Raw genomic sequence first — 22,611 nt, 5'->3', positions numbered from 1 at the left:
GAAATAAATTGTGGGACAAACCATAATTTAACTAATTTTTTTGATTTTTTAATAAATTTATCTTAACTTTGGTACTCCTATAACTGTTTATCACTTTAGTTTGACATACACGTGCACATATAGACATCTCTGCCTCAATAACAAACCACAAATGTATTTTTTATCTTAAATATTATGATCACAATCTTAATATGTTTGACAGCAATGTAACATATAAAATATGAGACCATTTGAATAGTCTAAATCAAGACTACTCTTGATATTTATATATTCCATGATTAGTTGGTTTAAATTACAATATCATAGTATAAATTTATAATAATAGCCATAGTATTTAATGATCGCTTTCGTTTCACCTTCCAATCCCTACAGGTTTTGATACACGTTTGATTTCACCACCATTCTAAATTTGCAAACCGTTACAACAATTTTGCGACCAATCATCTTCTTTCCCCAACATGTCACAATTTTTGATCTTGGGGATGCAAATAAAAACATACTTCATTCGTTCAATAATAAAAGTTTATTTTATATTTTATCTATCCACAATAAGATTACAAGAATTTGATTTAAGTAGACTTCATGTTCCATTAATTCATTTTAATTACCTATCAGGCTATCAATACAAGATTAATAGTACTTTATGGGAATGATCAATTGCTAACTCATCATTTAATTGCTAACTATAACTAATTTAAGACTAAAGGATTTTAGAAAACTTATGGTCTACAATTGGTACGTGTAATTTTTATTTTTATTAATTAAATCGAAAAATATAAAAAACTACCAAATTAAGATTTTGGATGAAATTGTCAATATAGTGTTTCGAAAATACCAACACAATGTTTTGAGAATGTAAAATACAATGCATTGAGAGTGAACACGTTGCTTATATTGACATTCTACATGTATTATATTGATATCATGTTGACATTTGTTGTTGTACGAAAAAATTGTAAATTTTTGTTTTTTTTTCAAATTTTGACATCGGAACATATGCAAGTGAGATCTCGTTAGAATCATTATGAAATTATCTTTAATTTGATATATGTTGTGTGAAAAAAATAATTTAAATCGAGAAAGTTATATGCGTTTTAAAGTTATGAGATATTTTTCAAAAGTTAGTTACAACTAATTTGTTGTAAATTGACCTTAATACCCTTATTGACGTTTTTTGTTGATTGTATCGACATTCTGAGGCTAATGATCTAGGCCCATTAATTTGAATATCTGAGGGCTATTATTTAATTATAGTTAGCAATTAAATATTGAGTTAACAATATAACACTCCAACTAAAACGATATTCAAATTAAGAGCCTAGATCATTAGCCTCAGAATGTCAATACGATAAAAAAAGTCAATAAGGATATTAATGTCAATTTTCAACAAATTAGTTGGAACTAACTTTTGAAAAATATTCCATAAATTTAAAACGCATATAACTTTTTCGATTTAAATTATTTTTTCGCACAACATATATCAAATTAAAGATAATTTCATAAGGATTCTAACGATATCTCACTTGCATATGTTCCGATGTCAAAATTTGAATTTTTTTTGAAATTTTTCAATTTTGTCGTAAAGCAATAAATGTCAACATGATTTATAAAATATATCAATATAATACAGGTAGAATGTCAATATACGCAATGTGTTAACATTCTCAAATCATTGTGTTAATATTTTCGAAACACTATATTAACATTTTCATCCAAAACCCTAATTTGATAGTTTTTTTTATCTTTTTCGATTTAATTAATAAAAACAAAAATTACACGTGACAAATTGTAGACCACTAAGTTTTCTAAAATCCTATGGTCTTAAATTAATTGTAGTTATCAATTAAATATCAAGTTAGCAATTGATTACTCCCCTATGAGATAAACTATGATTAAACTAAATTTCATTGTATTAACAACAATTATTTATAAAACTTACCTCTATTCGATAAAAGAGAGTTGTATAGTAATATAAACTAACGTGGAATCAATGATGCAAAATATTTAGTAGTAGTCAAATGATCTAAAATATTTGAACATGGAGTACTTATTTTACTATCGCACCCATCAATTGCAAAATATTCCCAAATTATCCAATTCCACTAATTCCAACGAAATAGTGTGACAAATCTGCCCCTGAGGTTATTGAGGTATTTGAAGTCAGTGTCACTCCTCAACTGCAAAGTTGGAGCACTGTTATGTGCTTTAGCAGAATCAGAAGAAATGGATCGGGTCCCAGCCGCAAACGGCCTCTCTTTCCGGCTCGGGTTCACCGGCCACAGCGGCCACCTCACCGTTGAGCCTCTGCCACCCGTCGACCGCCCCAACCGCCTCCACGATCTCCCCAACTTCGTCCTCGTAAGTATTCCGTTCTTCTATGCCAATCAACTACTTTTATTTCGCTCAACAGTTATGAATTCTGCTTGCACCGCAGAGCTATTGAACTAGGGCTGGTTTTGAAGAATCCATCGATATTACTATGCGTAGCATGTTCTATTTCTAATGTAGCTGAATTTTTGCTCCGTTTAATTCATTTTGGGGCGTCCGAACCATTTGATGGAAGAGTTTGTGAATTGGAGTTAATTCATGTCGTGGTTTGAAGCACTGATTGTATTGAATTCGTATATTTGTGGTTAGCCGCCAGCATTCCCTGAAGAAACACCGGAGACGATAAAGGAATATGTGAAGGAGAAGCATCTATTGCCGAGGCTGGATGAAGATATTTTTTCGCCGCAAAATGCTGGCAGACAATGGGAATTTGACTGGTTTGACAGAACTGAAATTCAACCAGAGCCGTCGATTCCGCGGTCTGTGATTGTGCCATCTTGGGAAGTTCCTTTTAGGCGCAAAAAGAATGGGTCTGACTCACAGAGGTGGGAGCCTCAGTCAGTGGAGGTATGAAGAGAGAGCTTCTTCCTTCTTGTCTCTTCTAGTTGTTTATTATTTTTCACGTTTCTGTATTAACCTAGGGTAGGGCCTCTGCAGTTTTGGAACTGTGATCATAATTTCCGAGTTAGATCTTATGAACCAGGACTTGAGTGTGTTAGTACTTTGGGTACATTGACCCTGATCAATTGACTAGACAGTTTGATTAGTGAAATGGATAAATCTGTTTGGTCTAGGTTCCATGTAATTGCAACACTGATTCTGTATCAACCTAACCACTTTCAGCACATTTTCACTTAAATATCGAATAAAAAGCCAAGGGTAGTGAATTATTAAAGAATAAAGTTCAAGCATAGAGGGATCATTCATAACCTTTGAGATTGCAGGCTGTGAATTGAGATGGTAAAGAGATAGAAATCAAGCAACTACATATGTTAGCTGTTGTTTTGTGATTTATGTACACTTAAGTCGCAAGGTTGTGCGATTACTAGAGTTCTCAACTTGCAGAATTTATGGATTTTGCTAAGAACGCATGTTCTTTGATTTTTATTTACTCTGTAAATCATCAAATGTACGTTACAACTCTACCACAACCCATTATGACACACTAGTTGAGCAACCCTCATTTATAATGCATGATGGAAAATATGCCCCTCTGAATACCTGATCCATCCTCCACTTTTTTATCGTCCATGACATAGGTAACAATCAGTCACTCACAAATTTACGGCCCGTGCTAGTTTAAAACTGTTTGTTTGAACTGAAAATTGCCAGTGTTCCTAAAAGCCATGCCTAGATCCCATATAGCCCTTGGCTGGCCTTGCTTGTTTAGAAATTCTTGTCTGGATCCTGTCTAGGTCCAATCTTCCAGCCGCAAGGAGCATGTCTAGCTATTTAAGAAAGAAGCATACCATTATTAATTAGGTATTACAAGATTTAGCATCCCAAAGCAACTAAAATTTTCATAGGCCTGGATTTGTTTGATGGCGTTTGAAAGTATGAACCTGAAAAAGTAATGATAATAGACTATGTATAGCATTTACAATGATGGAGAGGAACCCAATAAGATATGTTCTCTGTGACAATTAATGCTATTTGAACAAGGGTAAGCTAATTAATAGGAACCATTGTAAAGACTCTGCTTAATTGCTTGATACAGTAGCACTGATCTTCTTCCATCTTCCAAGTTTCAAATGTAATCCATGTTAGCCCTTAAAGTTTTTTTTGGATCTTACTTGTTGAGGACTACAAATAAATGAAGATGCAAGTAAGATCTGTGACAACTGGACTTAATTTAAACGGGCTTGATTCATACAGTAGCAAAAGGTGAATGGATTAACACATAAATCACATATATTGCCTTTTGCAACTAGTTATGATTACTCAACAATATTTTGATTTGTTATTGACTTATTGTTTGAGCCCTGAGCTTTTATATTGGAGTTAATAATGATGGCAACTACATTACTTGTACTTTATTTGCCGAATCTAGAAATTATAATTGTCCACAAATAATTTTGTATGGTATTTCCAGGTGGATGTATCAGAAGTGGTACTTGAAACCCAGGACTCAGGTGCTCTGCCACGAATTGTTGGACCTGCAAAGGATTTTGTGAGAGGAAGTATAAATAGCCGTCCTTTTCGACCTGGGGGACTTGATAATGCTGATTCTTTGGGAAAAATTTATCCCGATGGTGCTTGCAATGGTGAATGGGCTCGTGGGCTTCTGCATGGAGAGGCTGCACTAATCCTTCCACCAGGCTTTAAGGATGGACCGGATCTAGGCAATCTCAAGGTATTGCATGCAGTGACCCAATTTTTTTGTCCTTGCAAAAAATTGCTATGTTCTTCATACATCCATAATATTGCACAACTTCAATATTGTTTTTAATATTCATAAACTTTTGAAGGCACATCCTTTGAGGTGGGAAGTTTATGAGAACCTAACTGTGGAGAGAAGGGCGCCAGATGCAAGGCTGGTAAGTTTCAATACCTCATTCCATTGGCACTTTATTAAGGCATTTTATATTTATACATAAATTACTCATGCATTTTCTGTGTTACTGAACAGAAGCAGTCTATTATTGTTCTTTTATTTTGATGGTTTCGATGTTAATGTTAAGCGCAGAACGAGCTATCAGTGCAGTTTGATGACTTGTTCAAGAAAGCCTGGGAAGATGATGTCAAGATATCTGAGGAAGATGGTCTGTCCAACTTGTACATGTTGTGGTCCTATTTACATTTAACTAGGCTGTATTTTAGATTGTCTTTATGCTTTATCTGATAGATCTTGGCAATACCTACCCATCTTATGCAAGCTAAATAGAGAAGAACACGTGAACATGTGGTTTTTGGTTGTATGACGGTCTCTTCCTCGTTCCTTAAATATGTGATAGTTCATGCTGGTTGATCAAATGAAAATGCAGCTTCAGTATAAATGGCACCCAATTCTCATGCTGAGAAATCTTTTTCAATGACTGATCAGTTGAGAACTATGGGTGTTATGTATGTGACAAGTTTCAGATTATATGAACAGTCAGATATTATAAGTCTAGACATATGTGGCCTTTTTTGTTGTTGTACAAGGCTAATGTCGGAGCTGCTATTCAGGTAATGTGTCAGGACCAGAAGATCAGTTGGAGTTGCCCAATGAATCTTTCCAAACAGAAACTGAAGTAGAGTTAGTTGCAGTTGTTGACGCTTTCAAGAAAGAACCTTCTATTCTAGATGAAATTTTGACTGTCGAATCAGCTGAATCAACTTCAAGATCTGGAGATACAGATACTGGTCAACGACAGAATAAAGAAGCAGTGGTTTCTCAAATACCCATTATTTTTTCAGCGTTGTATATTAAATGATCCTGATTGGTCAGATTTAATCTGATATTTATCTTCAGGTTTGGGCGGTTACTGGCAGTACTGATGAAATTATCGAAAGGTTTCCCGAACTTGTTCCTGATATGGCACTTGATTTTCCATTTGAACTTGATCCTTTCCAGAAGGAGGTAATCATCATTGCTAAGTTAATATTAACAAATTCAGACGGTAGAAAATATTACTTAATTGAGTAATCATCTGCAGGTTGGAATTATGATAGTTTGATGAATTGTGATATATATCTTGATTCTTGAATGGTAGCCTAATGCTATTTTTGCTGGTAAATTTGTGGGGCTGATCTTAATGGGTCTGAATGTATTTGCACCTTGTTATAAAAAACTTATGTACGAAATTTTCTACCGTATCTCTTGGTCTTTTGATAGTCTTCATTATGATCATGGGACTTGAGAATCATAATCTTTCTTGTGTGTAAATCGTCACACAGATCTTTCTTGCAACCTGACAGTTTTGAGTTATTTTTGTAAAATGATTTGGAAACCACTCATTCTGACAATGAATCAAGTTTTTTTTGGACTTATGTGATGCATCTGTCAAAGAGGACAGAATTTATGGTTGGCTACAAGTAGCCTACAACTCATGCAGTCTGTTGGTTTGGCTGATTGGAATGGGATAAATGCATTTTTAAAGATATAGCAGATTCCCTTGGTTGATGTACAAGAAATGAAATGGAGAAGATAAATTGGCCTTTCAGATTTTAAGATGGTGATTGGTATGAAAGACTAAAATAAGTTTTGAATTGAATGATATTTTTAGGTGTAAGGTGCATAAACACCTGCCAATGTTTATGGTGATTCGAAAATTCCCACCTACAGGCTAAAGTATGTCATAGTGCAAAAAAAAAGTCCAAGAATCCCAAATTAATGGTGTAATTACACCCAAGAGTTGTTTACGTCACTTGACATGCAATTTTGCTGTAATAACTTCTTCATCCAATTACGTTGTCAGCTAACATCCAGCCATATAATTGAGGGTGGTGTTAGAAGGCCCATTGCAAGATAGTTTCGGTGACACCCATATTTTTTAATCTTTAATGGAACCCGTAAATTCTATATTGATGCCGGAAACACTGGATTGCTTTGTCTGATGAAGTTATTTTCTTTTAATACATCGCAGGCCATATTTTACCTTGAAAGAGGGAAATCTGTTTTTGTGGCTGCTCATACATCAGCTGGAAAAACAGTTGTTGCAGAATATGCATTTGCACTGGCTTCAAAAGTAAGTCTTCTGTTTCATGTATGTGTTTGTTGAATTAATTTGATCATATGATATCCATTTAATAGCTATTGTTTGTTCTGTTGATTTTGCCCCAATCAAGGGCCTTATTTTGTAACCCTTTTGAGATTGACGATAGTGTTTCAATGGTCTGTAGAGATTGTGATTGATAATTTATCAAAATACTGTTTTAATGGTCTGCATGTATTGTGAATGATAGTAATGCTAAAAGCTTTTTAAACTTGCAGCACTGTACAAGAGCTGTGTATACAGCTCCTATTAAGACCATCAGCAATCAGAAGTACAGAGATTTTTGTGGAAAATTTGATGTTGGACTCCTAACAGGGGATGTTAGCTTGAGGCCTGAGGCTTCTTGTCTGATCATGACAACGGAGATATTAAGATCAATGCTCTATAGGGGTGCTGATATCATACGTGACATTGAATGGGTGAGATTTCCTTTTGGAGTGTGTGTCATTTGTCTCAATATTGATTGGATCTCCCATGACCCATCAACCTATGCTTAGTTATTTATTCCTTTTGCCTTATTGTGTAGTGTGTACTTCTGAGACTCTTGCTGTTTGTTTACTTTTTGTTTGGAAAGATAGGTTATATTTGATGAAGTACATTATGTCAATGATGTTGAAAGAGGGGTGGTTTGGGAAGAAGTTATCATCATGCTTCCCAGACATATCAACTTTGTACTACTTTCAGCGACGGTATGTACCTCTTCTGATTTATATTTTTTATTACTGATATGAAATTGGTGATAATATTGCAATTTTTCTTCTTGGTTGAATTTCTCACTCTGCACTCTGAATTTGATCTTGTTACATAAAGAGTAATAGTAAGTTCACTGCTATCAGTAATATGTGCACATTCATTTTGAATTTGAGCTTACTGTTTGACTTATGTATCATATTCAAAAGGTTGTAACATTAGGTGTCAAATAAATTAATTGATGTGGGTCATAAAATTGCAGATTTAGCACAGCCAAGCTATTTCCTTCTTCTTAGGATATTCCATCTTTTAATTAGATTATTCGAAAATTCCTTCTACCAGAAGAAGACGACCTAGGGATAAGAGTGTATGCTTCCCCACCACCAGAAGAATATTGCTGCATCTGCAATTTTTTTCATTTTACACTTGCTCACAATTCTTCTCCATATGAAACAGTAGTCCTAGAACCTTCATTTGAAACAATCTTCCTATCATGCGACGCTGATCCTTCATTTTGTTTTATGGCACCTATTTGAATGGTCACTTTGAGACCTTTTTTGAGAATTTTTAAATGGCCAATATTAGATTGAAAACTATTGTCTTGTCATTATGCACATTGACTTGTTTGAATCCGCCACTTCTCGATAAAGATTTCCGGGTTTTTGTTATATAATTTTTTCCAATTAATGTGTAACTGCAAAGTGATTTAATTGTGTGACTAGAATCTGTTATTTTATCCTGGTGGTGTCTAGAATGATATTTTCAGTACTATAGGTACCAAACACAATTGAATTTGCTGACTGGATTGGGAGGACAAAGGAAAAGGAAATTCGAGTTACTGGGTCAGTATAGTTTCTTGATGTGTCCATTTGCATTTTTATGAGTCAAACTGCCTGCTGTTCTTATGCACAAAAGTATACTCCCTCTGTCCCGCCAATTTAGTCCACTTTAAGTTTAGCGCTTATTAAGAAAATACATGCAATAATTTGGATGATGTACTTTGCATAGTTTTTCTGTTGGACCCTTATTTATTCCACAAATAATAAATAAGGATATTTTGGTAGAAGAATGTTTTAGGATAATTAAAATTAGGAAAATGGCCTATAATTTGGGGCATCCCAAAAAGAAATAGTGGAATATATTGGTGGGATGGGGGAAGTACTTTTTTTGTGGGATTAAGAAACGATAGTTTATTGGAAAAGCAAAGTTACAGAACAAATAGGTTAATGCGCTGTTTGCTTGATTAAAGAATATGATACACAGTTCTATACATACAAAAATATGCTTACTTCCTCCAGAAAAGGAATATGCAAAAATAAGCAGTAAAACATACAGAAAATAGAGCTGTGTTAGATCTCCTATAATATAACAAAAAATTAAACTAAGATGTTCTAATATCTTTGCTTGTGATCCCTAAATAAGTTAATTCTACCCTTATACTCTCCAATTCCTGCAACAAGTGGAATAAAAATAAATTCTGGGTACGCACCTAGCATCTTAAACTTAACTCTATCCCTCACCTCCTCTGAGGATGTGATTTTTTAGCTCGTTTTCTATCATATTGCTTTTTCCTTCTATCTTCAATTTTTCATTTATGATTTTAAAACTTGTTTAGGACCACAAAAAGACCAGTCCCGCTGGAACATTGCCTCTTTTATTCTGGAGAGCTTTATAAAATCTGTGAAAATGAAAAGATGATCCCTCAGGGATTAAAAGCTGCCAAAGATCTTCACAAGATAAAGAACTCACCTACAGTTAGTGGTTCAGGATCTTACTCTGGGTCTTCAGTGGCCAATGAAAGGGCCAAGAGGCATGAAAGTTTTTTTCATGCAAAACAGAATAAGCATGCTGCATCACAGAATGCAGTGAACTTCTCTGGAGCTAACCGGGGGACTCAAAGGGGCACAAGTAACAATTGGGGTTCGAGGAGATCAGAAGCTTCTATATGGCTGTCACTTATCAACAAGCTTTCAAAGAAGTCCCTCCTACCTGTATGTTTGAGAAGTTATACACTATATTTTTCTTTGGTCCCCTGAAAAATAATTCTATTTTATAGTGATACATCATACTTCCTGAAGTCTGAATTATGCCATTTGTTTAAGGTGTTTCCAAGTTTTCGATTGCCTAGTCTTTGAAAAATAAAATTTAAGAACTTCTGGTGATGTGTCATAGATAAACTGTATTAGAAGGAAGAGTTGGGAACTAATTTATGAGTATTATCTGTTTTTCAAGTCCACTTCATAGTTTGGAACTGGTGCTAAGAAGCTGAAATCCATCATGATGTAAAAACACTTTAAAAAATGCTAAACGGAGTTGTTCTTATACAATAAGTACTCAACTCTATCCATCAAGTCAGATACCTTCTACTTAACACTATGATATGGATTTCATTTCCTGTTGAGAAGAAAGAGCATTTACTCAACTGGTTGATGCATGTACACAGGTTGTTATTTTCTGCTTCTCCAAGAACCGCTGTGATAAATCTGCAGACAACTTGACTGGGACAGACCTCACAACTAGCACCGAAAAAAGTGAAATCAGGGTCTTTTGTGATAAAGCATTCTCGAGGCTCAAAGGATCAGACAGAAATCTGCCACAGGTTTGATATTTGAACTGAATTGATTGCAACAAGTTGTGGATGCTGGGCTTGATATGCATGTATTCCATAGGTTGTTAGAGTCCAAGGTCTTCTGCGGAGGGGCATTGGAGTACACCATGCAGGCTTGCTTCCAATAGTCAAGGAAGTTGTTGAAATGCTCTTTTGTCGTGGGGTTGTCAAGGTAACATCCTAATTTCACATATCTCGATGGAGTTAAAAGTGTTTTCACCGCCTGAGTCGAATTATCCATAGGTTCAATATCAGAGGAATTAGCTTTCTTCAATGCTGGCCAGCTTGTTTATAGCCCTTTCTTGTCGGAAGTTATGCTTTTTCGATATATTGCCACAGGTGGATGTACTAGAGCGGGCCCACACGTGTATTTTAGTACTTGAGTACATATATACATGTCTATATAGACACATACAAGTGTGTGTACCCGCTTGTAACTATCCCAACAAATATACTCTCTCGGTCCCATTCGAAGTGTCTCACTTTCCTTTTTGATTGTCCCATTCCATTATAAGAAACAACAAGGGCTTTTAGTTGTGTAACTGTCTTTGACTTTTCTCTCTTTCTAAAAACACATGTGGTCCAATACACTTTATACTCTAATACAGTAACATTTTACTTAACACTCATGCCTAGAAGAAATGAGACACTTTGAATGAGGTGGAGGAAGAATTTAAATTTAAGTTAAATCTAGTAGAAGATAAGGGCCAAAGTGAGAACAATTGTCTTATACAACAATTTGTCTTATTTTGTCGTCCACAAAATATACCACAATTCTTTTTTAGGACATGACCCCACACTCTAATTTTTATTTTAACCTTACATACCTTATCCTTGCATAAGGTAGTCATTTGCATGCACCTGAATACATTATACTTGCATAAGCTAAGTAGTTGTATGAATAAGGTAACTGCCAGTTTTGCGAGATTCTTGCATGATTGATTTGAATTTTGCGAAAAATCAGTATTTAATTAGCAACTGTAACCGCCTGATTAAATGGACAAGGACGATTGTTGATTCTTAGGTCTCATTAAAGATGTAGTTCTTATTTGATCCACACCCTATGTATATATATTCATTTCAATATTATATTCCTCATGCTGGGAATTAGGATATGGTTTTTATGCAAATCAATTCTTGTGCACGGTTTTTTTCTCTTTGGTTTGTCTGATGTGTCGTACTTCCATGTTTGTAGATCCTATTTTCAACAGAGACATTTGCAATGGGAGTCAATGCCCCAGCCAGAACTGTAAGTTGCTCTGAAGATGACTAGAGATGAATCTTCATCTTCCTTGGACACTATCTTCTCTGGCTAATATTTCAAGTTCAATGTTTTAGAATATTCTCTAGGTTTGCCTCTAGTAGGTCCAGAAGGAGCTCGGTTAAGTAAAACCATTACCTAGATTTGTATGTTGCTCATATCATTCTGATAATCATTATGATAGTGAAGGTTTTGCAGAACAAGTTACTTGACTAAACTTTGCCTGACACTAAGTCAATTGTTAACCACCTCAGTTTATTTTGGGTCTAGTGTTCCTTGGGGGAAAATATTTGATTATATAAACATGAAGAAAACTGAACAGTATACTTTGTTTTTTTGTGAAGAAATGATCTATTTCACAATTTTGCTATATTCTGTTGCTTGATTGTAATTAGCTTATGTTTAGGCTCTTGTGTTGGTTCTTGGATACTGCTGGTGTTGCTGAACAAATTTAATAATTCGACTCTGATTAAAGTACTAAAGATTGTTTGAAGGCAGCTATAACAACACTATTATGCTTCTAATTCAATATAAAATAATAGTGTTGTTATAGCTGCCTTCAAACAATCTTTAGTAATATATGATTTGCAGTTCAGCCTCAACACTATTTTGAGATGATAACCCCTGCTGAGACATGAGTAATATATGATTTGCAGTTCAGCCTCATACTTAATTCAATGTAATAAGCTGATAAAATAGAGCATTAAAATAAGGCTAAATGACGAGCACCATACATCTTGTCTTTTGCTTGTTGTCTAATATTCCAATTCACTGCTGCTTGGTTATAGTGCCACAAGTCCTCCTTAACTGTCCTTCTCCAGTGGACCTAAATCTTGTACTCTGCAATGGCAAAATTTCATTCTGACTGACAGAATGCCTTGTAGTGTATGCCCCTCATCTTCCACTTCCATTGCCATGCTTTGATGAATGATATGAGCTTCTCCTGTCTGTCTCCTTATACATGATGAAAAGAACTACAATCTCGTTTTTACAGCCATCATTGATAACTTCTTGCTGCAAATGAATGCCTCATCAATCTATTTTCTTGTCTCTTTATGCTTTTCAGTTTACATCTAGTGACATTTTTTGTTGAAAACTTGCAGCTACTTTGATCTCATTTGTTGGTCCGCAGTTATTTTAGTAATAGGCTAAGATGTTGAAGAACTCCCTGTTACCGACATCTTATTTTGAAAATTCTCACTTGTCTTTGACAGGTTGTTTTTGATTCCTTAAGGAAATTTGATGGCAAGGAATTTCGACAATTACTTCCTGGAGAATATACACAGATGGCTGGTCGTGCAGGCAGGAGAGGACTTGATAAAATTGGTACTGTAGTTGTGCTGTGCCGTGATGAGATTCCTGAAGAGAAGGATTTAAAGCATGTTATAGTTGGCAGTGCAACTAGGCTCGAATCTCAGTTTCGACTCACTTATATCATGATCTTGCACCTTCTTCGGGTTGAAGAGTTAAGGGTAGGAACCTGATGCACCCTAATGAGAATGAATTATAAATTTTCCATGACTGCCAGTTCCAATACTTTATACAACCTTTCTAAATTTTGAGCAGTAGTGATTACTTTTTCATGAATAAGTTTAAGTCTTTTTACAATGATCTTGAGTTCACATCTTTTCTCTGGTCTTTGTATCAGTCTTTTCCCTCTAAAGGTTGAAACAACATTAAAGTGATCTAAGATCAGTAGATATCTGATAAGAAATTTTTTCTCTATCCATTTCAAGAAAGCTTGTATTTTCAATGGTATGTTTACTAGAGAGAACATTCTAAAACAATTTATAAAACCTATTATGATTGTCTTCGAGTCAGTATACAATAGTTAGTCTATTAACTATAGGTATAATTTGTGCATTTGAAAACTAGTTTCAACTTCATATCACATGTCATTGCGTGTGCAACTGTTACTCCAAAATACACACCATAATTGGCCGCTAATCTACTTACCCATCTATTTGTCTAAACTGTTAGAATAAAATTTAGTGGTTTATTTCTGGGTTTATTATAGAATGTGCTTTGACTACTAGGAATGGGCTTAGCTCCTTTTTCTCCTATGAATACCTTTATATCAATGATAGCAAGCAAAGGTGAGAATTTTTGTGTTTAGTGTCTAGTGATCTGATCTTGATGTGAGATAGATTCTGAGTGTGTTCTTTTTGTTAGTTAAAACATCATATTTGCTGATGCATTGACCTTGCATAAATCAGTTGCTCACATTGCTGGTCTCTTGTGGTATTGTTACTCTAGGTGGAAGACATGCTGAAAAGAAGTTTTGCTGAATTTCATGCTCAGAAGAAACTTCCAGAGCAGCAACAACTTCTAATGCGAAAGCTTGCCCAACCTAAAAAAATTGTTGAGTAAGCATTAAAGAATCTACTTTTAGCAGCTTGAGTGCAAACTATTTGACATGCATTAGCTGGTGGCTTGAACATTAAGATTTACTAATGCATGGCATACTCAAAGATCCGTGAAATTGTAGCTGCTAAGCAGTGTGACCCTTATTAAATCTGCTCTAAAATTCACATCCTTATTTTTCTTAAACACATCTATTTTCTATAAACATTGCAATGGGAGATAAGTACAGTTTAGAAAATAATTTTGGTGTATGAATGCCTGAATGGTAGTACTACATTTTTTTATGGTATTACATTATTGTGAAGCCTTTGTTACATCATTGCTATTTGTCAAATGCATGGATTGTTACTTCTAGCATAGCAGCATGTTGAGCTCTGAAAGCTCTCTAAATGTCCAACCTAGCATAACCTCAGATATCCCTGGCAAACCTTTTCGGCACCATTTATTACGAGTCACCTTATTTTTAATCCCGTCCCTAAGCTAAATACTATCTAAATTGCCACAAAACTCCAAGCCTTCTGGTGATCTGTTAAATAATCTTAGTGTCAGTACGACATCTTTGCAATACCACTTATTTCTTGAAATTTCATTAAGCTTGTAACGTGGTTGCAGATGCATTAAAGGTGAACCAGCTATAGAGGACTATTATGTGATGTACTCAGAAGCTGAAAAGCACAGCAACATGATAATAGAGGCAGTTATGCTCTCTCCAGCTTCCCAACAATATCTATCTCCGGGAAGGGTTGTAATTGTCAAATCACAATTGGTGAGTCCACAGTATTACTACATTTATCTAAAAATATGCATATGGATGAGTTCGCAATGCTACTAGATAAAAAATTAAGCTACTGCTAAAATAATTTTGATTTAAATATATTCTGTTTTCTAGGTTATGGCCTATGGGTATCGCTTATGTAATCATAACCTTTTGTTGTCGATTAGATGTATGTTTTCTAGTTGCTTTTTTTATGATCAAAATCCAAGCTTACACTTTTTTCTCTCTTTTTTTTTAATGAATTGCAGGCCCAAAATCACCTGCTTGGTGCTATTGTGAAAACCCCTTCAGCTAATTACAAGCAATACTTGGTTCTAGTGCTAACTCCTGAATTGCCTTCGATCTTGACAAGTCAATCAGATAGTAAAGACAAAAAAGATGTAGACTTCCAAGTTTTAGTTCCAAAATCCAGACGTGGCCTGCAAGACGAATATTGTTCAACAGTCACATCACGTAAAGGGTCTGGAACCGTCAACATAAAACTACCTTACTGTGGTTCTGTTTCTGGAGTCAGTTATGAGGTTAGAGAGGTGGGGAATAATGAGTTTTTATCCATATGCAATAAGAAAATAAAGATCGACCAAGTTCGACTCCTTGAAGAGGGTAGTGCTGGTGCCTTTTCGTCTACTGTACAGCAGCTGTCGTCTCTGAAATCTGATGGAAACAAGTACCCCCCAGCTTTGGATCCAGTAAAAGGTATGAAAGTATACTGCTTTGCATTTTTTTTCAGTCAGATGGTAGTCTTTTGTTTTCTTGAGCTCCATATGGTATTCAACATATTTGCAAGAACTGTAAGGAATTGTCTTTATTAATGTGACCTTAGGGTTGAAGCATTTTTAAACAGATTGCAAAATGTTCTCATAATTGATAAACACTGAGCAAAATGAATTTTAAACTACCAGTTGGAGTATGTATTTTATTAGGCAATCAAGAATGGAATCTCTAACTCCAGCAGTCTAGCTACTGTATCACAGAATCTGATTATGACTTTATGAGCTATCTTCTAGCTCATGCACACCTTAAGATTAGGATTTTTGTTACAGTATGGCATGTGAGATGTGACATCCATTGCAGCTATTTCTTCATTGTTTTTTTGTTCTGCTGAGTGAAATAATGGAAAGCTGTGAACTAATTTGCATTTGTTCTGATTTCTGGGTTGCATATTTGTTCATTATTTTCATATGCTTTCAGCTTTATTGGCTGTCCTTGGACTGTAACTTTTTGTTCTTTCCATATGTTATCATCTCCTCGTCTGTTGTGTAACATAACTAACCTAAGCAAAGGTATTCTATGCCAGATTTGAAGCTGAAAAATCCGGATGTTGTTGAGGTTTACTATAGATGGACAAACTTATTGCAGAAGATGTCAGAAAGCAAGTGCCACGGTTGTGTCAAACTGGAAGAGAACATTAAGTTAGCTCGGGAATTGAAACGATACAAAGAGGAAGTAAATGATCTAAAATTTCAAATGTCCGATGAAGCACTTCAGCAGATGCCTGACTTTCAGGGCCGGGTATGTGGCCTAGTCTCTCTGCACTATCAGACACCTCTGTTAGCAAAACTTAAATAATTTATTTAACAAGAAAGTCTTGTCCCTGCAGATTGATGTTTTGAAAGAAATTGGATGCATAGATGCTGATCTTGTAGTACAACTTAAAGGTAGGGTTGCTTGTGAAATGAATTCTGGAGAGGAGTTGATATGTACGGAATGCTTATTTGAGAATCAACTAAATGACCTGGAGCCAGAAGAAGCTGTGGCAATTATGTCTGCATTCGTCTTTCAGCAGAGGAACACTTCTGAACCTTCTCTTACAACAAGGCTCGCTCAAGCTAAAAAGAGGTACTAACTAATTTAACTTTTTTGGTATTTATCTCATAAAGTTACCTTATTACTCCCTCCATCCGTGAAATGTTGTCCAGTTTTGCTATTTCGGTCAGTTCGTGAAATGTTGTCCACTTTTCTTTTTTTTCCATTTTTAGTAAATGGACTCCACTTTCAACTTACTCATTACACTCCACTTTCAACTTACTCATTACACTCCACTTTCAACTAACTCATTACACTCAAATTCTATTATAAAAACAATATATAAATGTGAGACCTACATTCCACTAACTTTTTCCACTCACTTTTCTTCACATTTCATAAAACCCGTGCCAAGTCAAACTTGGACAACATTTCGTGGACGGAGAGAGTACTTGTTCCCCTAAAAATGTGCCTATGCAAAGCTTAGCTCACAATTATATCTATGCGATAGAGTGTGTGTGTGTGTGTGAGAGAGAGAGAGAGCTGGGCTATTTCTTTTATATTGATATTATGTTATATGGTAAAGGATTTCCGTGAAACTGAAGCAAAAATATTGCATACGTTGGTTATACTGGGGGTGCGTAGATGCATTTTATACCACAATTGAGGATAAAAGAAACATTTAATTATTTTCATTTACTGTCATCATAATAGCTGCTTCACAAAGTCTTAATACGCTAGACCTTGAATAATGACAAACTCGAGCTTTGATACTGTGATTTATGATGCATACTTAATATTCCAAAGTATTAATTCAATTGCTAGACCTTGCATAGTCCTTTATAATAAAAATCATGAAAGAAGCACATGTTTTCAGTCTATTATACAAGTACATATTTTCTTGTATATATGGAGGGAGAGGAGGCTGGGTTAGAATCTAATCCTCAAATAAAAGTGTCTACCTACCAGGATACCATACGAGGTCTATCTAAATAAGTAGTGATATATACCAGGAAACATAAATACAAACTGTTCAACAGTCCTCACCTGTTTAGTTTTGGACAAATTGCAGCTTATTTAATTCAAAATGCTCATCTAATACCTACCTGTATCATGAGCAAGCCAAATGGAGTAGATGTAGAATGCCAGAGTAGCACCTCATAATCATTATTGTAAAAAATATTTTGTTGCTTTTTCTTTCTAATTGTGCATCACACTGTAGTGAAGATACTAAATAAATATATTTACTGTCTCAGTCTAGTTTAAGTTGATACTTAGCTTGTGATCATTATTTGCAAGAATAGTAATTATCTTTCCAATTTGGAATTGGATTCTTTCAAATTCCTTCATATTTATCTGAATTGTTACTGTACAATAATTACATTGGCTCTTTATTCATGATCTTGATATAAATTTGTTCAAAGGTGTAACTGTATGTTTTGATGTCTGCTTCTTGTATACTTATTAAATAGTAGTAATATCTTTTGCTTGTACATTAGGTTGTGTGACACGGCAATAAGACTCGGAAAGCTTCAAGCAGAATTCAAAGTGCAGGTTGATCCTGAGGAATATGCCAGGGATAATCTAAAGTTTGGTCTGGTTGAAGTTGTGTATGAATGGGCAAAGGTATCGTCTCTTCCCCTTATCTAAACCTGCCCTGCCACCTGTTATCCTACTTGCTTTATATACTAGCCAATTTAATTAGGTTTGAATCCACGAAAACTCCGGACCTTATATCCGTTGGACCCTTGATTTCTAGAAACACCATCAGAAATGTTTTCTGATGATGAATCCTTGATAAATAAGACACTATCATTGGGATTTGGAATTGAGTGAGAACTATTGGTGTGCAAGGTTTTGGAGAAAGTAGAGCTGAGTGAAACTGTATATTTGCTTGATAATCAAATCTGGTTTTCCATGAATTCATTAAACTTATCAATGCTCATTTTTGTCTAATGCTGGCATGCTGAATTGTCAGGGCACCCCGTTTGCGGATATCTGTGAACTCACCGATGTTCCTGAGGGCATGATTGTTAGGACGATAGTGAGGTTGGATGAAACATGCCGCGAATTTAGAAATGCAGCAGCGATTATGGGGAACTCTGCACTTCACAAGAAAATGGAAACTGCTTCGAACGCGATAAAGAGGGATATTGTGTTTGCTGCAAGCTTGTACATTACTGGGGTCTAATTCACTTGCACATTGCTTTACTGATTTTAACCACACTTGTTGTACACTAGAATTGCGAAGATAGTTGTTGTGAGATGAGAGTTACGTAAATTTTATGAAGTTGATTTCGGCAGAAATAAGTTTTAGATGTTAAGTAGCAAAATAGTGATACACCTTTCGTCTTTCATATATTATGGCAACATTGTTTCATCAAGATAATATCTTGTTTTGAGTGATGTTTTACTAATTCATTGTTGTACTACTATAAATGAAAATATGAAGTTATTTTGATGATATTTGAATTTGAGATATTAAATCTCATTACAGACTTCACTCAGATAATCCTCAACTACAAGACATGAGTATATGCCTCTATATTTGTTTTTATAAAATTGCTACAATCAATTCCTAAATAAAACTTTTGTAAAAACTAGACTAAATCATCTTGTAGATTATAAATAAATATTTGGATTCCTTTTGGAAGCAGATATTTAGTCTTTTACTTCTCATATTTGTATGGATTGTGGAAAATATGAAGAGACATTGCAGAATTATCCTAATATTTCCCATAATCACAACTATTTTGTAAATTACAGTTATGTTTTTTTAAAATCAATAGGGCAGAAATTTGAATATCACATACTTAGTCTAAATGAAGAATTATTATTGACCAATTTAACTTTAAATTATTTTCATTTCATTTTTTTATACTGTGCGACTGCGCGATAGAGAGATTCATAGGGTTAGTGAGTGAGAAACCATAAACCTCAAGAAACAGCAAGCCAAATCAGGTGCCCTTACAAAAATGGCGACTTCCCTCATTGCTAAAAGGGCCACCACTTCCATAGGAAGAGCTTCTGACCTCTTTAGAACATCATTCGCCTTCCTACGCGGTCTTAGCACCACCACCAGCCCCGCCGCCGACGTGGCGTCGGTCGACGGAGCCAAGAAGCCTAAGCGGAAGAAGAAGAAGAACCTATTCGAGGTGGCCCAGTTTCTTCCCAATTGGGGCCTTGGCTATCACATGGCCAAAACTCACTGGGCCGAGGTCTCCTACGAGATCACCAAAATCAATCTCTACAAAGTAATCCATGCTTAAATTATATGCGATTTCTTCTCCTCCCGTTTTGGCCTAATGTGTGAGTGTTTTGGAGTCTGTTTGTAAGGAATTATTTATTAATTGATGAATCTTGTAGGATGGAAGACATGGGAAAGCTTGGGGGATTGCTCACAAAAATGGTAATTGATTTCTACTACTATCTTTGTTATGTACATTGGGACAATGTGTATGCTTTACCTTTGTTTGTATGGTTTTGTTGATTTGATCTAGGTTTTTCCTTTTATTGAACTTACATTCATTCACATTGTGTATGATAAATGTATTGGACTGTAGTTGCAATAATCTCTTCTTTTTTACAGAAAAAGGTCTCATTTTCCTCCGGGAGATGTACGAAATTAATCTTGTTAGGTTTTATAAAGTTCTAAACCAATCTTACTGCCTGTTGAACTTATAGATTTTTGTAATTTGTCTTTAGAGAGGGATCTTACGCTTCTGTGAGGATCAATTCTGCAATACAAAGGTTAAATACCTAAAAGTCTCTAGGGTGGTCTTTGAACTGAGGGGTTTGATATGAATTAAATGGATTTGAAATCCAATCTCAAACTGAGCAGTATGCCAGTATCCAGTTTCCCCAGAATTTGAAAAATATCATGTCCATGTGCATTTTTTTAGTGTATGAATTTATTTATTTTTGTTGAGTTAGGTGTTTAGCTCCGACCATGGAAATGAGGGTGAGAGTTTGAAAATTCATCTCTTAAATTCTTCACTGCAAAAAATTGTAATGGGTCAAGAAATCTTGTTGAATGGGTCATGGCCATTATCTGAACACTATAAAACACTGTTAAAATTACAAATATGGTATCGTTATGTGCTTGAATCCAGACTTTTGACCCATCCGACAGGTTGAGCTTACAGCCTTACACAAGTTTTTTTGACAATGGATCTGCTACCTTGGACCCCAAATCCATCCTCATATAGGCCTCACATAAAGAAACATACTTCAAGAGGATTTATTTTTGCTAGCTCTGTAGCTTTAGATTCAATATGATTAAAACAATTGCTTTAGGCTGTCTTAATGGTGTCCTGAACTGCCATTCTGCGAGGCAGCGCACCTAATTCTTTATACCATGAAGTTAACAGAAACTCACTGTTTGTATGATTTTAAGTTGCTTGTGCTGTGACTTTGTTTGGCCTTCAACAAGCAGTGGATGTTTAAGCACTCCATTTCTTTTTGCTGCTTAAGCATGTTTTTCTAGATTCTCTAATGGAAGATGTTAACAATTATGATTTGCTTATATTCACTGTTAGTTTGCTGCAAAGCATGCGACTAGGGCAAATTGAATAATCTTTGAGCAATTGCTTTGGGCTGTGCTACTTACACTGTTTGCCAGCCTGTATTTTGAACTCACAATCTCGACCTTGGCGAAATCTAGTCCCTGAAGGTGTCTGTAAATTCTTGTCAGACACCGGGCTGGAAGCACTAACCTTTCAAGTATGGTTAGGGCAGCTGTCTCAACTGGCCATAGATTGGCTTAAGTCTTAAGGCGTTAATATGACTTTCCAGTAATGTGTGTGTTAAAAAAGGACCCGGTCATCCTGTTTGATATTCAAGAATTCAATAGTAGAGATGTGTGTGCCGTGGTACTTATTTATAGTACTAAACTAAGTGTGATGCAATTCCTCTTCATGTTTCTTTAATTGCCCAATGCTACAGTAACACGGTTCTTACATAGAATGAAAAACTGCATGTTAACAACAGTAATCACCCACCACTTCTATGTTACAAGAAAACATTTGATTGGTTTTCTTATGGATGAAATGCCAATGATGGGTCAAGATTAAATGGGTTTGACTATTGCAGGTTTGCCAGCTGCAGATGCCCCGAAGAAAATCAGCGGTGTCCACAAGCGCTGTTGGAGATACATCCCCATGACAAAACAAATAGAACAAAGTGTGCCAAAACAGGAAGCAAGCATCCCAAAACAAGAAGTGGAAACTGCGTGATCATTTTCAAATTGTCCGTTCGGCCCAGTTTGCATTAGAAGCTGTAGTCTGTAGAAGCAATTTATATAGCATTATGTTAGATTCCATAATGAAGGTCAGTCGGCCCTTTTAATGGAGATTCTGTGGAGAAGATCAATGGCAATCAATCTAGTTTTTCGACCATCGACTGTGTCGATATCTAGACTCCAATCCTGTATTTCTGGTGTTATTGAAGTTGGTTTGATCATTATTCCGGTTTTTCTATCACATGATCACATTCTTGCTTAGCATAAATGTAAACACATTGTACTCGGCTAATCTTAAATTTGATTATCAACGTGGTTGATGAATAGAAGATTGATTTCCTCTTAGTGATACTTTTAAAATTCTCTCTGGTTCTTTTTTGGTTGTCTAATCTCTGTTGGATTCTCTAAGAGAAGTGGATTTGGGTATATTGTGCACCCGTATCAATGGCAACAATCCCAAGTTACATATTTACTTTCCAATAGTTATTTAAAATATCATAATTTTATTGCAATGTTTCAAAAAATTATATCGAAATTGCACCATATAAGTGAAATTTGTGCATTAACTGCAATTTAAATAAAAATATAATAAATTCATAAATCTATCTTCTTCAAACAAAATTAAAATTTATATCTATATCTATATCTAGTCTAGGCTAAAAAAAACCACAGTAATGGGCCAAGCCCATTTAGCTAAAATCTGGTGTGTATATTAGACGCAGATGCCAATTTGATTCTCATACCTTCGTTGCATTTCATCACAGAAAGAGAGAGAGAACAGTCGCTATGAGGAAATTTGATCCGTGGCCGGTGTTCTTCAAGAGAGAATGGAAACGCTGCTGGCCGTTCCTAGTTGGATTCGCAGTCACTGGCACCATTGTCACTAAGATGTCCCTCGGCCTC

The 22,611-nt window shown here is 35.4% G+C and overlaps 2 protein-coding genes across 3 annotated transcripts; both read left to right on the top strand.

Moving 5' to 3' along the window:
- The first annotated feature begins 2,174 nt into the window (after window positions 1–2,174).
- On the top strand, window positions 2,175–18,886 carry LOC121748236 (DExH-box ATP-dependent RNA helicase DExH11-like). 2 transcript variants are annotated; one of them, XM_042142467.1, is made up of 23 exons: window positions 2,175–2,358; window positions 2,638–2,895; window positions 4,421–4,681; window positions 4,797–4,865; window positions 5,015–5,090; window positions 5,497–5,696; window positions 5,783–5,890; window positions 6,897–6,998; window positions 7,244–7,444; window positions 7,604–7,714; window positions 8,490–8,557; window positions 9,331–9,706; window positions 10,159–10,314; window positions 10,385–10,495; window positions 11,519–11,572; window positions 12,799–13,056; window positions 13,841–13,950; window positions 14,561–14,714; window positions 14,972–15,419; window positions 16,021–16,235; window positions 16,324–16,562; window positions 17,969–18,095; window positions 18,448–18,886. In XM_042142467.1, exons 1-23 carry the CDS (start codon window positions 2,224–2,226, stop codon window positions 18,658–18,660), a joined length of 4,050 nt encoding a protein of 1,349 aa, XP_041998401.1. In that variant the 5' UTR covers window positions 2,175–2,223; the 3' UTR covers window positions 18,661–18,886. The 2 variants fall into 2 exon arrangements, with proteins under 2 accessions (XP_041998401.1, XP_041998400.1); XM_042142466.1 differs by having other exon boundaries at window positions 5,497–5,699.
- A 474-nt stretch (window positions 18,887–19,360) lies between these two features.
- Window positions 19,361–22,053, top strand: LOC121746492. The gene is made up of 3 exons (XM_042140351.1): window positions 19,361–19,723; window positions 19,836–19,878; window positions 21,561–22,053. The coding sequence occupies exons 1-3, from the start codon at window positions 19,445–19,447 to the stop codon at window positions 21,701–21,703; spliced, it is 465 nt and encodes a 154-aa protein (XP_041996285.1). The 5' UTR covers window positions 19,361–19,444; the 3' UTR covers window positions 21,704–22,053.
- Window positions 22,054–22,611: the final 558 nt, after the last annotated feature.

This window comes from Salvia splendens, chromosome 9 (assembly GCF_004379255.2).
Source record: "Salvia splendens isolate huo1 chromosome 9, SspV2, whole genome shotgun sequence".
In the NCBI taxonomy this organism is placed as follows: Eukaryota; Viridiplantae; Streptophyta; class Magnoliopsida; order Lamiales; family Lamiaceae; genus Salvia; species Salvia splendens.
Note: the sequence above shows the minus strand (reverse complement) of the source record. Positions and strands in the feature narration are given on the sequence as shown.

Coding starts and splice junctions, on each gene's coding strand:
- LOC121746492 (XM_042140351.1), top strand. CDS start 19,445: ATGGCGACTTCCCTCATTGCTAAAAGGGCCACCACTTCCATAGGAAGA. Junction 19,724..19,835: donor CCAAAATCAATCTCTACAAA/GTAATCCATGCT, acceptor TGAATCTTGTAG/GATGGAAGACATGGGAAAGC. Junction 19,879..21,560: donor GGGGATTGCTCACAAAAATG/GTAATTGATTTC, acceptor TGACTATTGCAG/GTTTGCCAGCTGCAGATGCC.
- LOC121748236 (XM_042142466.1), top strand. CDS start 2,224: ATGGATCGGGTCCCAGCCGCAAACGGCCTCTCTTTCCGGCTCGGGTTC. Junction 2,896..4,420: donor GGGAGCCTCAGTCAGTGGAG/GTATGAAGAGAG, acceptor TGGTATTTCCAG/GTGGATGTATCAGAAGTGGT. Junction 5,700..5,782: donor GACAGAATAAAGAAGCAGTG/GTTTCTCAAATA, acceptor ATTTATCTTCAG/GTTTGGGCGGTTACTGGCAG.